The sequence below is a fragment of the Takifugu flavidus genome, chromosome 20 (assembly GCF_003711565.1).
Source record: "Takifugu flavidus isolate HTHZ2018 chromosome 20, ASM371156v2, whole genome shotgun sequence".
In the NCBI taxonomy this organism is placed as follows: Eukaryota; Metazoa; Chordata; class Actinopteri; order Tetraodontiformes; family Tetraodontidae; genus Takifugu; species Takifugu flavidus.
In genome coordinates, this window is record NC_079539.1 from 1596325 (window position 1) to 1610118 (window position 13794).

Sequence of the window (13794 nt, forward strand, 5' to 3'; positions counted from 1 at the left end):
TTATGGTACTTTTGGAATACGACCACAAACTGGTACGTGCAGATTGTGATTTGTGCTTTGTTTTTTCGTTTGCTTGTTTGTTTTTTAAAGCTGAGGCTGATTCTACAAATAAGAGTACTTGTGAAAACTAACAAACAACCCAGCTTGCATTACATTTGACAGCACAGTGTAAGAATTTTACTCTCAGTCACTATGGAATGTTTAAATCCTGCCCACAGCTTAAATCAGTTCAGAGCCAACAATTCCTGCACTCCAGAGACATGCCTGCCTTCTCCGAGTTTTGTGACACCTCTGAGAAATTCCCGGTCCCTGCATGCAACAATATTTATCCCTAACATGCCCCGACTTGAGCTGCACAAAAGCTTAAGCGGTAATTAATGTTCAACATAGCGTCATACCTTGACAAAAGGCCCCATATGAGTCATTGGGAGTTTAAGGCATATTAGGACAGATACCCACGCTCACTGTCTAGCACATTGTGTATTCCGAGGCCAGTGTTGGGAATCACTCAATAAATGCCCTAATGAGAAATGTCATAGTCAATCACACACCAGTGGTACTGGTTAACACATTAATTTAAGCAATTGATTAGCCTTGGAGAGGAGTTCAATGAGATCGGATGGTCAAACAGCACAGTTTCAATGCAGAAAGATCAAAAATGACTTTCTTTTGGGATGAAAGTTATGAAAACGGAGTATTGTGATTTCTCAGTTCTTATATAACCAAAGGGAGGCAGACAGGAAATAAGATAACAAGCAGAATTGCGCGTGCGCACATACACAAGCATACACACTGATTTCCAGCTCAGCTCAGCATCACAGGGTCAGACAAATGAGCTGTCCCCCTGCTCTCTACATCTTTATTCATGTTGTCACGCACACTGCTCTCATTGCTGCACACACGACTAAACTCACTTACACAAAAACACACACTGTTCACTGTCTAAAACAGAGATAAAGTGATCTCCAGCTCCTCTGTCCAGTCAATCATTGCACCACTCTTTCTTTACCTCTTTCCTGCAGCAGCAGCATGTGACCACGGATCAGAGAGCTTATCCATTCATACAGACGGGAGCAAGACGCACAAAAAGAGAATTTAAAGCTTTACAGTCTCACAGGTGTTAAATAAGATTTAAATTATGGTGGGAGGACGAGGAAAATGAGAGGAAATGCAAGTGGGGGTGGATTCAAGCAAAATACTGTGTTGCACAGACTGCATTTAAAATTAGCGTAACCATGGATAACCAAGATTTATCCTATACAAACTCTACTGCTTCGTGGTTTCATAGCTACCAGAATTAGTGTGTTCTCTGGGAATCAAAGGTCAAGCATGAAAGATTCTATTGTTTCACTAGGCTGCGCAGCATGATTCAGAATTTGTGTCTGCAGATATTTTATTTTACAAACTAGATCAGCCTTGTTTTGTTCCATCTTTAATATATGGGCTGCTCTTTATTATAGGTTTGCATTGAGATGCATCAAACCTTAAAACAAAGAATTTTAAAGAAAACCATGTTCTTAATATTTTATAGGGTACAAAGAAATCATTTGCTCCATTTAGCCCAAAGCATGCATGATGGTCATTATTAATAGGTAATGTAGAATGATGGTTTGGTGCGTTAACTGGTGCGTAAATACAGTTGTAAAACCGAGTAGGTGCACACTGACAACTAGTGGTCAGCTGAGGTAACGCAGCTGTAATACCGTTGCATGACGAGTGAACACGACCAAATAAAAATAATACTGGATCGTGAGCTTAGCATCAGATTCCACCCCTAAAAATCCAAACTAATTCCTGATATCTGTTTTAGGATACCCATATGTTTATCCACAGTAATTCTGTTATGAAATCTCGATTCTCAAACTGAAAAGCGCTTCAAAATCACAGCCAGTGCACAGCTGATGTAAATATCTCCACGTTATATTTTCTCAACATGTAGTTTAAAACATTAAATATACAAGCTTTAAATGTGCTTATTCCATATCATCGCCATATTTTGTCTTGCTTGGCTTCTTCAATTCCTCTGGTTCAGACACTGAAAGACAAACACCGGGAAACATTATTTGGACAATTTAGTTTAGAAGACAGCTGACTAGCTCTACGAAGGTGCCATGCCCTCCTCTATGGCATGCACTCCTTCAGCCAAATACCGTACTCACCCCGCGCTGGTGATCTGTCTACCACTTTTCCTGTCTCCAACAACACCCAAAGGTCCGAGCACTTTTGTGTTTCCCAGCGAGTCACTGCATAACTCCCAAATGATGATGCCACTGAGGGGGACATGATACACACTATCAGGACCATGGTGGATGCAGGGCAAGCGAATGTCTTGTGTGTATTCGGATTTATTTCCCACCTATTGAAACAAGGAGGTTCCATTGAAGAGCGTAAGGAAGTTTCCTCTGGAGGACTTTCTGAATGGCAAATAAACTGGCAGCGCCTGCAAAATAGTAACAAGTCTCAGCAGGCTCGACCTAAAATTACACAGTCAAAATGAAATAAAATGTCCTTTTTCAAGTTAGTAAATAAGCCATGGCTCACCAAGTATAAAGGTTCCAGTCCCTTTCATGAAGGCATGAGACTGACATGCAGCATAACTCCCTAGACCCTTTGAAATGACACAGGAAATGTCAGTTTTTATATCCATCCTTAATATTTCAGCACCAAGGTTATGCTTTTTCACTCAGACTTCAAACAAAACCTTACTGGGTGCTTTGCTGCCACCGCATCGTCAACTCTACTGAGACCAAGATTGACCATTGTGACGACTGTTCCAAATGCCAAAGATAAATATATGTTCTTCTTTAAAATGTTTCTAATCGGTAACGTTTACACAAGACTGTTGTTATAAAACTTCCGCGCTGAAAACCAAGAAATCAACAAGAGAGGACTGACGATTTAAAAAATAAAAACTAGCGCCACTTAAAGGCGGGGAGGTGGTACTGCAGCTCATTTAAACCAAGTCTCTCCCTATATACCGGTATTGAAACGGGGGAAAATATATTTTTTGTATTTTAGTTCTTTACATTTATATTGTATAAATCCTATGCATATGGTCTTGCTGTTATAGCTGTGAATTACACAGGACGTTCAACAGATTCACATGTGAAAGTTGGTGATTAATCACTTTTATCTCCTGTCAGAAGAGCACAAACCACTGACCTCGCCTGCTGATCTTCAGCTGAAAAGTGACCACAGCAGATGTATTGATTCTTGAGTGAGCCAAGAGAAAAAGTAACAGATGGAGAGAATGCAATGATTGCTCAGACACAATTAACAACATGGAGGCTTAAGTTACCGGCAGCAATAACAAGAGCATCTGGACATCTGTTTCTGGTTGTAGAAAGCACAATAGGTGGCTGTCACTGATAAAGTGAAGTTTCCACATAGCTTAAACTGGATATGCCAGTTCTCTTTACGCAATAGTTCATGGGAATACATTTCTAGAAGTCCTTATGGGAAACCTTTTTTTCTTTCATTTTAAACTTGTAACTAGAAATACCAATCAAGTCTCAGTCAGACTAAAGCTGCAGCCAAGAAAGGAAACAAAAGGCAAAATCATAGTTGCAAATATTATTTGAAAGATCCTGAAAGCTTCTCATCAAATACAAATCTGGCTACAAGCGTTCTTTTTGTGATTCTCTACACCAGTTACTATGCACATGAGCTGTAGAATTGTTTCACATAATAACACAACACAAAGCACCTCGAGAAATGAGGTCCATTTAATTTATAACTTTACACTGGAAAACTGTCAGTTCCATTCACATGTTGTAGCTCTTAGTTGATTATTAATGTTTATATTCTTATAAAACAAGATAGAGTCCAGTCTTTACACTCCAAATCCTAATCACACCCCAGCCCTGACAGATGTGTTAACATTGGAACCACATTTTAGTGGTCTTAGAAAGCACGTTCACGCCCATACGAAAGAAACAATCAATGAGTCGCACGTACATCTGGGAGTTACATGCCGTAGCGTCTGGACACAAGCGGACACGGGCAACAGGTGAGCATTACAGTTAAGGAGAGGAAAGCAAGTGACTTGGGATGAAGACGACCCTGAAAACAAAAACCACCCCAAAATCTAGAAAATGTGTGGGGGGATTCAAGTTTCATACTTCCAGATGTCTCTGAGACGAAATTAATCACAGAGGAGACATTTGAGTCACAAAACTAAGAGAAAAGAAGCTAATGTGAGGGGGTTGTCAGGTTCTCCCCTCTTCTGTTGCCTAAACGTATGAGATATAAAGGTCCCGTGTCAGCCGCTGACATTGTTAATCTTCCAACGCCACCAGGACAAAAACAAGTTTCACATCAATACTTGTAAATAAATAAAGCTCTGTTCAGGGCATGTCACCACCCTCAAAGACACGTGCAAACCACAACTCTGCAGACGCAAAACTCAACTGGAAGGACTCAAACCTGATGTGGAACAAACCTCTGGTCAAACTCTGGTGGACAAGTTCATGCTTTGTTCTTAGAATCATTCGATAAAGGTCAGTTCTTGTGACCACTGCGAGTACAGGTTCTAAAACTCCAACAAACTAAAAAAGGAATATTACAAGAGCATTTAAGTCTCGTTCTGTCTGTAAAACATGTTAGTCCTCAACAACCGAATAAGTCCGAAATTCAGAGACATTTGATCAAGAAAAATTAAAGCCTTTATTTGGCAGCCACTTTATTATAGAACAGTGAAAATAGTTTTAATTCACCAATTTTATTTAAATATGCAATTTAATATGGCCCCATTAAGAACAGACGTACGCTTACCCTGCCATTGTTGACCATGAATATCCTTCAGTACATACTGCCAGCACATAAACATACATACACACAATACTGGTAGTGTGATTCAATCAGTAAAATCTATGTTGTGTGTCTTCACTGGCTGTGCAGGGGAATGACAGCCAAAGGTGGGGCTCACTTCTCAATGAAAGTCAGCAAGCCATGTGCACCAGAGGTCAGTAAGGGAGTGATACAGTGAAAAGGTCCATGTCCCCTTGTACCAGATGAGTGATGGGTACTGTAGGCAGGGTTGTTTGCACAGAGGTCACCACGACCGAGGCTGGGCAGAGCGGACAAGTCGGTGACGACGCTTGTCCGTAATGTGGTCCAAAGAAGCTTGTCCAGTTCATCAAGGGAGACAACTTTTCTCTCTCACATACAAAACCATAGCAGCAGGTAGAACTCGAGGGCTTTCCACCTCGAAAAAAAAATAAACAACAACAAAATAAACCCCAATAATAATTATAATAATATTACCTTTCCCAGTAATCCACATGAAAAAGCAAGCTATGGAGATTCACCAGTTCTGGGAAGTGGCAAATGTCTTTAATCTATTCTCCTTCCCCCGAATCCAAACCGTCAAGCAACCAACATTGTCCTCTGTTAGTCTCTTGTCAGCATTTCTGCACCGGGTTGCACTTCATCCCCGCTACTTTCCCACAGATCTAACCCCAATGCCCCCCCCCCACCCTTTAATCCTCCTCTCCCGGGCGAGGGTGAGAGCAGATCATCGCTCCGGTTCCGACTCCAGGGCCAGCACCCTCTTGCGCTCCCGACACTGCTTCTTGTGAGCGGGCCAGTCCCTCTGCTGGCACTGGGAGCCGCAGTAGCGCGCCACCTGACAGCGACCGCAGATGTTGAACTCCCGGAGCTGCAAGAACACACCGTCAGATTTGGCCTCCAAACTTTGAAATCCAACATTTATGAACAAAGATATGCTCCTGAATTGCTTTACAGATATTCACCAGTTAAAAAAAAGGGTTGTTCAAGGTTTTAGATTGCTGAGCTCTTTTCCAAATCCAAATGACATTGAATGTTGTTTGTGTTATTTACCACTCCTTAATATTGAATAAAAAACTTCCTATTCCTAGAAATAAAGTGATACATTTCAAAACCCATGACCATATAGTGTACATACCCTCCTCTCTATGAGTGAACAAGGAGGATAATGACACTCATAGTAGGTGCAGGAGCACTCCTCCTCCTCCACCAGCTCCCCGTTAGCATTGTAGTAGCGTGTGCGACTCAGTTCCAAATACTGCTCCTCCACTGGGTCAGCTGGTACCTGCTGGATGGCCAGCCAGTACAGAGACTGCTCTCTGGAGAGGCAGGACAAGATGAGGAAGAAAAATAACTTAAGTAATGATCAAACCAGCCTTTAAAGGAGAAAATGACAGCTCCACAATGTTGGCTATTGAGTATTCGCACCGATAACAGAAGGGGCTTCAATCTTGAATTTATCCACTTTATTTTCTCACCACAACATACTGTGGCACCAGCATTCATTAGTCAGCGCTACCAGCTCCGAGCTCATTTATGCTGCTTATTTAGACATTTGAAAGACGTGATTTAGCAATAACCTGCACACCCACCTCTGTTTGCTGGAGAGCTCTTCTGGCTTGGGGCTCCAGCCAACCGGTACCAGTCGTAAATTGTCTAGCCGATTGTCCACCGTCACAGAGTTAATGTGGATGACTTGAAAACTGGGGGCGATTCCTCCTCGGTGCTTCTCCCTGAACCGAGACATTTATTCATAGCACAAGTTGATTTTCTGTAACACTTTGTTGGCTGAACAACAAACAGGACTGCAGGGCCTCCATGATCTTTAGAGCAGTGTTGTGTTTAAAGCAAACTGTCCCAACTGCAGGCAGGTTTAGGCTGGTTATGCTCAATATACTCTAATGGATACACTATCAGCGCTAAACAAAAGTTCAAAGCGCCGAGTCTAAGACTGTGCTCAAACCAGACGAGATAAGGTTCTTACCAGAGGAGCTCGTGTAACGGTCTTCCTGCCCAGCGGCCTTTTCCAATATCAAAAGCATAGGCAAAAATCTTTGCTCCATTACCGTCAGCATCTACCTCCATGCGTGCCTGGAAAAGGAAAATACAAATGCTTAATACAGGCCCTGGACAACAGCAATACCCGAGATTACATATTTATTTGAAGCTCCTGTACCTCAAACGCATAGTTTTCCACCAGCGGTATGTCCTGCTCATCAATCAAGGTGTATTTTGTCTGGAAAAAGAGAATATGTTCACTTGCTTGTTTTTGGTTTTATTTTTAGTACTACAACCGTTTAATAGAGCCGCTCTAGATTCACAGGCTGATGGTAACTCATTACAACAAATGATCAAAAATTCTTTCCAGAGAAGGTACTTCCACAGCATGAGACCACCTACAAATAGCTGTTAACACATCATGGACTAGTGGCACAATACCAAATTTGCCTAACCTGATATTAAAGGCAACGAATTTGCTTTTTATTAGACTATAATAAAAGCAGATAAAGCAAATTAAGAACAAGAAAACGTGGGGGAGGGAATCACGTGTATAACCAAGCAGCAGGTGTTCTGACAGTGAAACCAAGTGTCTGTAGGTTATTGCTTGAACTGAATGAGATACACACATCTGATTTAATTGTAAGACTTTTTTTGGCATTTGCGCCAACGTTCTCGACTGGTGACCCTTGAAAATGAATCGGTGACATGGCTTCAGAGCTAAATCTGGTGCTTGAAGGCAATGATGACTTATACTCCCGATTTACGGGTGATGGTTACATTTCTTGGGGTGTATTGGTGTATTTTCTGAGCATTGTGAGGCTTTAAAATTCACGTGATCCCGACAGTCACCCCCCAGCCCTGCACCGGGCATGGCACACACAGCAAGGGCGGCGTTGCCAGCATACCAAAGCCTCGGAACATGCAATGTGACACTTATCTCATCTGCCAAGGATCGTTACAAGACCACATTCGTATAAATCAGTTGTAGGAACGTGACTTAAAACCTGTCACCCTGCAGACTGAGCCAAACAAACGGGACACGCTCGACACCCGGAGGGTGTGAGGAAGACAACCCACATCACCCGTAGTTGAACGGCATAAAACGAGGGGCGAGTTTGCAACATACCACGGGGAACATGTTAAGTTTTTGGTCAAGGCTTTCGGGTCCTGACGGTTCTTTGTCATGTCGCACAAAAGATGGACAATGGCTTCCTCATTAGCCGTCACTTCACGGTGTAATCCAGATAACGTAGCTAGCCTGGTAATGGTGGCTGCACCGACGTTTCAGTGAACCATAATAAACCCCGCAAGAGAATGCACATATCGCCGGAGAGACCGTTGAAATAACGCCTTACGTTTACATTTGTTGAATGGTTACACTGTTTACTGATGAACGACGTTAAAGCCGAACGGCTACATGCTAGTTAGCATTAGCGCCTGAACAAGAATGCGGTGGCGGCGGGGATACAGAAGCCAATTTGGCTCGACACGGCCGGCTTCTCTAATCCGTTCAAACGCGTCTAAAATGACAAAAACTCACGCACACCCGCGTCGACAACTGCGTGGTAACACTTAAGGATGTGAACCCAGGTCAGTTCACTGCACTAAAAGCGGTTTTTACACTATATTTCCTGGCCCCAGTGGGCCCTTCCCTGGCCGCACATGGCAGTCCTAAGATCCAGCTCACCTTCCCGGCCACTCGGCCGAGTCGTACGATCCCAAGCTTGAAATCCGACATCAGGAAGACGGGCGGTGGTGGCGGAGAGAGGCGTTGGATCCAACCTGACCTGTGTTCTGGGTTAACAATCGCAGGGGCAGCCCCTCAGCCCCGCTGCGATGCCAGTGTACGATGCCAGTTGGTTATTTGACCAGATTACAGGTTTCTTCGGCGGCAACCCAGCCTCGGTGACACACCGCTGGTGGTGGTGATGCAGAAAAGCCGAACCAGCGTTTGGGGGCGGGGCGAGATGAGCCACCAACAGACCATCCAATCACACGTGATGTTACTTTGGCTTAATACGCCGCGTTTGATCACGTTGTCCAATCAAAACCATGGATGTCTATGCCCCGCCCATTTGACGTATTACGTCCGACACTCTCGTGACAATTTCCAGCCATATTCGCGCGAAATCCTTTGCGTTTGTGGAATATGGAAACACTGATTTGATTTTCATATTTAGAAATAAGACCTCGAAAGGATTAAAAAAACATATTACAAATGATTCAAATGCCTTGATTGTGTAATAGTGTAAATAAAGTTGTCACAATTCCCACATTCAAATCTACAGCAGTCATCCCAACAGTTTAATGACACCCGCAGTAAAAAGTGTGCGAGCTCCCTCTGCAGATAAAGATCTGTACCGCCACATAACTGACTCGGTTTGTTGCGGTTTATTAGCCCATTTAATCAGTTCAACTATTCATTTCGCGTGCATAAAATGCAAAACTTATTTCTTGTGATAATTTTTTTCCAATGTAAAGTTTACTGTATCGCCATTTTTGCATGTGTATTGAAGTGTTTTATCGGATGGAACCCCTCTTTTGGTCATGTCACATCCACCTGTTTACAGTTGTTTTCATGGACTAACAAAACACCTTTTTGTGTCTTTGAACAATAGCAGCCTTGTTCCATCACTGTTCTCAGTGAAATTAGTAGAGTCCTATTGTTCAAGCCAGAAGGCGTAACTCTTCTCTGTCAAGGACCACTATCCAGTTACCTAAAGATAAGGAGCTACACAGAGAGAGGACAGAGATAATCTGAATTTCTTTATATCCATTTCCTGCTTCTAAATTTTCAAAGTTAAATGAAAAAAGTGGAGAAAAAACTGGGCAAAACCAAAAATGTTAATAAAGAGCAACAAGACATTTATAACAAGTCAGCAATAGAGGAAAGGGGGGCATTCTTTCCCCTCCCCTAATTTCATCTAAGATATTTATTGTGGCCTGGCTGGCCAGAACTACAAATCATATTTCATAATATCTGTCTGGTTTCCCGGAGTCTAGAAGGGCATTTCCAAATGGATGTTGCTCAACTGTTGAAAAGCTCTGCCCTTCTCTAGGTGTGGCTGCAGAATGTCTGCTATAATCTGTGGGCAAACCACATGATGAAATTCATCCCACCTTGGAAAAGTAAATCATCTCTTCTTGTGCCTCACAATGGCACCTTTAAAACAACTAAATAAAAAAGAATAAAACAGGATGATGATAGAACAAGTGCACAAACACCTTAAAAGCAGTTTTGACTCTTTAGAAACTAGAAGTAAAAGTATTATTAAAGTCTGCTTGTGTTCTGAACTGAAATAGTTATGCGCCTTTACATCAATATGAAACTTTTCCTCCTTTAGAGTTGGGTCAACAAAAGCCTGATGGATCGATTTGGAGCCTGTTTGAATTAATAATCCTGCAATTTCAGACAAGGTACCTTTAGCCTACAAAGTTATAATTGAAAACTTGACAATATTCTCAGTAGCCTGAAGTGGTTCCATGTTTTTACAGCTGAAGTGACCGTTCAAAAGCAGAAAAGTACAACAAAATAAGATTGCCAGGATATTAAAATGTAATATGAACATAGTCTGCAAATGGTAACCAACCACTGAGCTGACAACCAACTCAATAGCTCCAGAGCCTCTCCCCCTTGTCCAATCAGCTGGGACTTCACCTCTCACTTCCGGGTTTCGCTCACCTGTTACACCTGCGTTACAGCGTCGTCCCGGGCTTGTGACTCCTGTTCTGCCGGTACACCTGTTGCGGTTTCATATCATGACAGCAGAACTCGCCACCTGCGATTTAATAAGCTCAGGGTCCCCGGAGGAGACCATGAAGGCACCGGCTGATTTTGAGTGTGAGGGATCCGCTTTATCCGCGTTGGGCGGCGCCGAGAAGCAGCAGGTGTCGATGGCGGCTGCGACCACCGCCGATACCGAGTCTGGAATCTTCTCGGGTGAAGGTGATCTGTGTGTGGAGCACGAGTCCGAGCTCGACTGGTTCTGTGGGACCGAGCGGAAGGTGGTTTGTTTCCATTGCACCGTTGTGGGCTCTTGCCAGGGCCACACTGTGACCCCCCTGGCCGACAGAGTGGCCGTGGTAAGGGTGAGTACTCTGCGTTTCTTGGCTCCATTCAGCTATTACTTTATAAATGAGTTAATTAGTATATCTACATGGTAAAAGATGCATACGTATGTAAATATATAGTGCACTTTACTTCTATTAAGACATATTTAAAACTTCCTGAAGACAGAATTATGTCATCCCAGTTTTGCTAGTGTGTATTTATTTAATGCACATCTGTTTTTAATCCTGTCATGGGTGTGTCGCCTCTTGCCACAAAGCTTTTTTTGCTGACCTATTGCGAGGTATTTTAAAAGACAGGATTTTCTTGTTGGATTTGCAGCTAATGTTCAAGGCTTGAGAGCCTCATTCTGTGTGTGTGTGTGTGTGTGTGTGTGTGTGTGTCATTGTGCCCAGAACCAGCTGGTGGATGTGTGTGAGAAAATCCAGCTGCAGGCACTGAGGATAGAGAGGTTTATTGACCAGACATTGACAGCCAAAGAACAAAAGCTTCAGGTAAGAAGTAACACCCGCTCTGCCACACACTAATGATCACAAAAACACAGTGAACATGGAAGCAATCAAGCCACCGCACACTTTTCCAGACGTTTTACCATCATTTGTTTATAAGTGGTCACATGCTTTGCAAGCACAAGTTTAGATTCTGGATTCTGCCCTCTCTGGTTTTGCATCAGGGCTGCAGCTAATCATTATTTCAGGATGAAAATAAGTTATACCTTCATACACATACCAGTAAATCATTAACATTTATATTGATGCCTAATAAATAACTGTTTTCTTTCAAAAGTGTAGAGCTGGAATAGCTGGTTTTCAGAGGATGTGAGATTTTTGTAATTCACTTGACACTGAAGTTAATTTGTTTTTTTGTGTGCACGTGCATCACTGTGGTTAAAATTTACCTTCAATTAATCATGTGCACGCATAAATGCACCAAAGCGGGGGTTGTCCCTCATGTGTCCACATAGTGTTATTACAGTTGTTATTGATGTGTTGTTAAAATGAAACAATGGAGAAATGTTTATAATTTCTTATAATATGTTCCCCTTTTGTTCTAGATTGCGGCGAACGGGAAGAGGGAGCAGGTCGTCGCTCAGATCAACGCAGCGCGCGAAGCCCTGGAAGAGGAGGAACAGCGTCTCCTGGAGGAGGTGCACAGAGAGGAGGAGCGGGTGGAGCAGTGCCTCCTGACCCAGAGAGCCCACTGGAGCCAGGCCCTGGAGAGCCTGTCGCAAACACGTTCCAGGCTGGTGCACATGCTGACGCACGCTGCCGACGCTCAGCTGGTGGTGAGAGCCATTTCCAGAGTCCAAGAATATCAGGGGTTTGGGGAGGGCGTCGAGCTCTTCGTGCTCTGAGAGTTGTCAGAAATGACTGATGTGATGTCTCCGTGTGTCTCGTCTTTCAGACCAGCAGCCAGGAGATTGCTGAAAGGTGAGCGCACCCACATGCGGGGTATTCGGTGATGTGTTCGCGGAAATATGTAATCATGGCATTACAGAGAGGCGATCTGTGTGTGTTGGCGTCAGGGTGGAGGAGACGGAGGGGGTCGGGAAGCCATGTGACACGGACAAACTCAACCTGAACCCCAAGTGTGGTGACAGCAGGCTGCTCAGAGGTCTGTGGGCTGCTGCAGTACTGCTGGGGCCAAACGGTCAGTACTTCTAGGTCCATTAAGTCCTGATGTATTTGTCCTTTTTTGGGTCAGTTTTTATTTGAAGCAGTCGGTGATGACTTTAAATGGAAATTTTCATCCCACAGCTTATGGATCGCCTCATTTGAAGTTTGACGAGCGCACCGTTAGCCCTCTCCTGTCCCTGTCTGACGACTTCTGTACTGTGACCTTCCTACACAAACGACCCAGCCAGGTCTTGTGCTATGACCCGGCGCGCTTCGACTTTTGGCCCAACGTCCTCGGCTCCTTGTCCATGTCCTCTGGCACCCACAGCTGGGTGGTGGACGTCGGCCAGAGCGCCGCTTTTAAAGTCGGCATTTGCTACGCATCTCTGGAGCGCAAAGGGTCTGGGAGCGAGGCCCGGCTGGGCTACAACAGTCAGTCATGGGTGTTATCGCACTATGAGGGCGACTACTCCTTCTTTCACGCGGGGAAGAAAGTGCCCTTGCAGATTGTGAAGAGGCCCCAGAGGATCGGTCTGCTTTTGGACTGGCCCACGCAGACGCTGTTGTTCTACGAGGTTGACTCCGGTGCGGTGTTGTACACTCTCAACCATCCTTTTAGCGCCCCGCTGCTGCCAGCGTGTGCAGTGACTGACTGCAGTGTCACCATACTGCACTGATGGACATTCTAAAGGGAAAGTGAAATCGTTGCCAGAGGAAGATTTTCTGACATGACTGGAATGCTTCTGTTTTTAATTTATTTGAAGTTTTCTTACTTTACTGTAGCTATTGATTTGTGTTTTTACACGTTGCAGTCTGTCGATCAATAGTTTAAAAGTATTTTTAATTATTTTTTTTACATGTTGTTATCACTGGTTGATCCAGGGTTGTTTTAAATGTTTTTACAATAACAGTGTTGCGGCTTCCATCTTTATCCCCATATTTACAAGTCAGGAACCAAAATCATCGAAGCTTTTTCTTGTTATTCTGACACGCTGGATGTCGCCACCAGGTGGCAGCAAAGTAGAAGCAGTTCTTCCGGCTGATAACGAGTTAAACAAAGTGAAACTGTGCAGACTGTCAGCAGTCAGATGGAAAGTTATAAGTACTCCTCCAGTAAAAACAGTAAGTCTAAGTTTTACTTTGAGAAATCATTTTCAAAATCTGAAACAAATCTGAAACCAGAAGTTTTTCTTTTAAATTTTCCTCAATGCAGAATGAAATACATTCAGTAAAGACTTGTTTGGACACTTTCATTATTGGTAACAAACTGCTTTTGAGAATTAAAATCATTTCCTTGGATCACTACTTTTAAAACCAAAG

General features: G+C 43.4%; 3 protein-coding genes across 4 annotated transcripts; 1 reads left to right on the top strand and 2 right to left on the bottom strand.

Annotated features, from left to right (window-relative positions):
- Positions 1-1416: 1416 nt before the first annotated feature.
- On the bottom strand, positions 1417-2885 carry tmem141 (transmembrane protein 141). Its single transcript, XM_057019839.1, has 5 exons — positions 2707-2885; positions 2542-2608; positions 2357-2440; positions 2160-2270; positions 1417-2035 (listed from the first exon to the last, which is right to left on the bottom strand). Exons 1-5 carry the CDS (start codon positions 2758-2760, stop codon positions 1974-1976), a joined length of 378 nt encoding a protein of 125 aa, XP_056875819.1. The 5' UTR covers positions 2761-2885; the 3' UTR covers positions 1417-1973.
- A 1756-nt stretch (positions 2886-4641) lies between these two features.
- Positions 4642-8739, bottom strand: zmynd19 (zinc finger, MYND-type containing 19). Its single transcript, XM_057019837.1, has 6 exons — positions 8477-8739; positions 6965-7024; positions 6773-6879; positions 6381-6521; positions 5927-6107; positions 4642-5659 (listed from the first exon to the last, which is right to left on the bottom strand). Exons 1-6 carry the CDS (start codon positions 8525-8527, stop codon positions 5516-5518), a joined length of 684 nt encoding a protein of 227 aa, XP_056875817.1. The 5' UTR covers positions 8528-8739; the 3' UTR covers positions 4642-5515.
- A 1731-nt stretch (positions 8740-10470) lies between these two features.
- Positions 10471-13793, top strand: bspry (B-box and SPRY domain containing). Of its 2 annotated transcripts, none has more exons than XM_057019822.1 (6): positions 10471-10878; positions 11254-11352; positions 11913-12143; positions 12263-12288; positions 12384-12508; positions 12616-13793. In XM_057019822.1, the coding sequence occupies exons 1-6, from the start codon at positions 10549-10551 to the stop codon at positions 13149-13151; spliced, it is 1347 nt and encodes a 448-aa protein (XP_056875802.1). In that variant the 5' UTR covers positions 10471-10548; the 3' UTR covers positions 13152-13793. The 2 variants fall into 2 exon arrangements, with proteins under 2 accessions (XP_056875802.1, XP_056875804.1); XM_057019824.1 differs by having other exon boundaries at positions 11260-11352.
- The last annotated feature ends 1 nt before the right edge of the window (position 13794 follows it).

What these genes read in the sequence shown, in the direction of transcription:
- zmynd19 (XM_057019837.1), bottom strand. Translation starts at nt 8,527, where the DNA reads ATGTCGGATTTCAAGCTTGGGATCGTACGACTCGGCCGAGTGGCCGGG. An exon ending in TGGAAAACTATGCGTTTGAG is followed by an intron (nt 6,880 to 6,964) that starts GTACAGGAGCTT and finishes TTCCTTTTCCAG; the next exon opens with GCACGCATGGAGGTAGATGC. An exon ending in CCGTTACACGAGCTCCTCTG is followed by an intron (nt 6,522 to 6,772) that starts GTAAGAACCTTA and finishes GTCTCGGTTCAG; the next exon opens with GGAGAAGCACCGAGGAGGAA.
- bspry (XM_057019822.1), top strand. Translation starts at nt 10,549, where the DNA reads ATGACAGCAGAACTCGCCACCTGCGATTTAATAAGCTCAGGGTCCCCG. An exon ending in AGCCAGGAGATTGCTGAAAG is followed by an intron (nt 12,289 to 12,383) that starts GTGAGCGCACCC and finishes TGTTGGCGTCAG; the next exon opens with GGTGGAGGAGACGGAGGGGG. An exon ending in AGTACTGCTGGGGCCAAACG is followed by an intron (nt 12,509 to 12,615) that starts GTCAGTACTTCT and finishes TTCATCCCACAG; the next exon opens with CTTATGGATCGCCTCATTTG.
- tmem141 (XM_057019839.1), bottom strand. Translation starts at nt 2,760, where the DNA reads ATGGTCAATCTTGGTCTCAGTAGAGTTGACGATGCGGTGGCAGCAAAG. An exon ending in GACTGGAACCTTTATACTTG is followed by an intron (nt 2,441 to 2,541) that starts GTGAGCCATGGC and finishes ACTATTTTGCAG; the next exon opens with GCGCTGCCAGTTTATTTGCC. An exon ending in AGACAGATCACCAGCGCGGG is followed by an intron (nt 2,036 to 2,159) that starts GTGAGTACGGTA and finishes TTTGTCTTTCAG; the next exon opens with TGTCTGAACCAGAGGAATTG.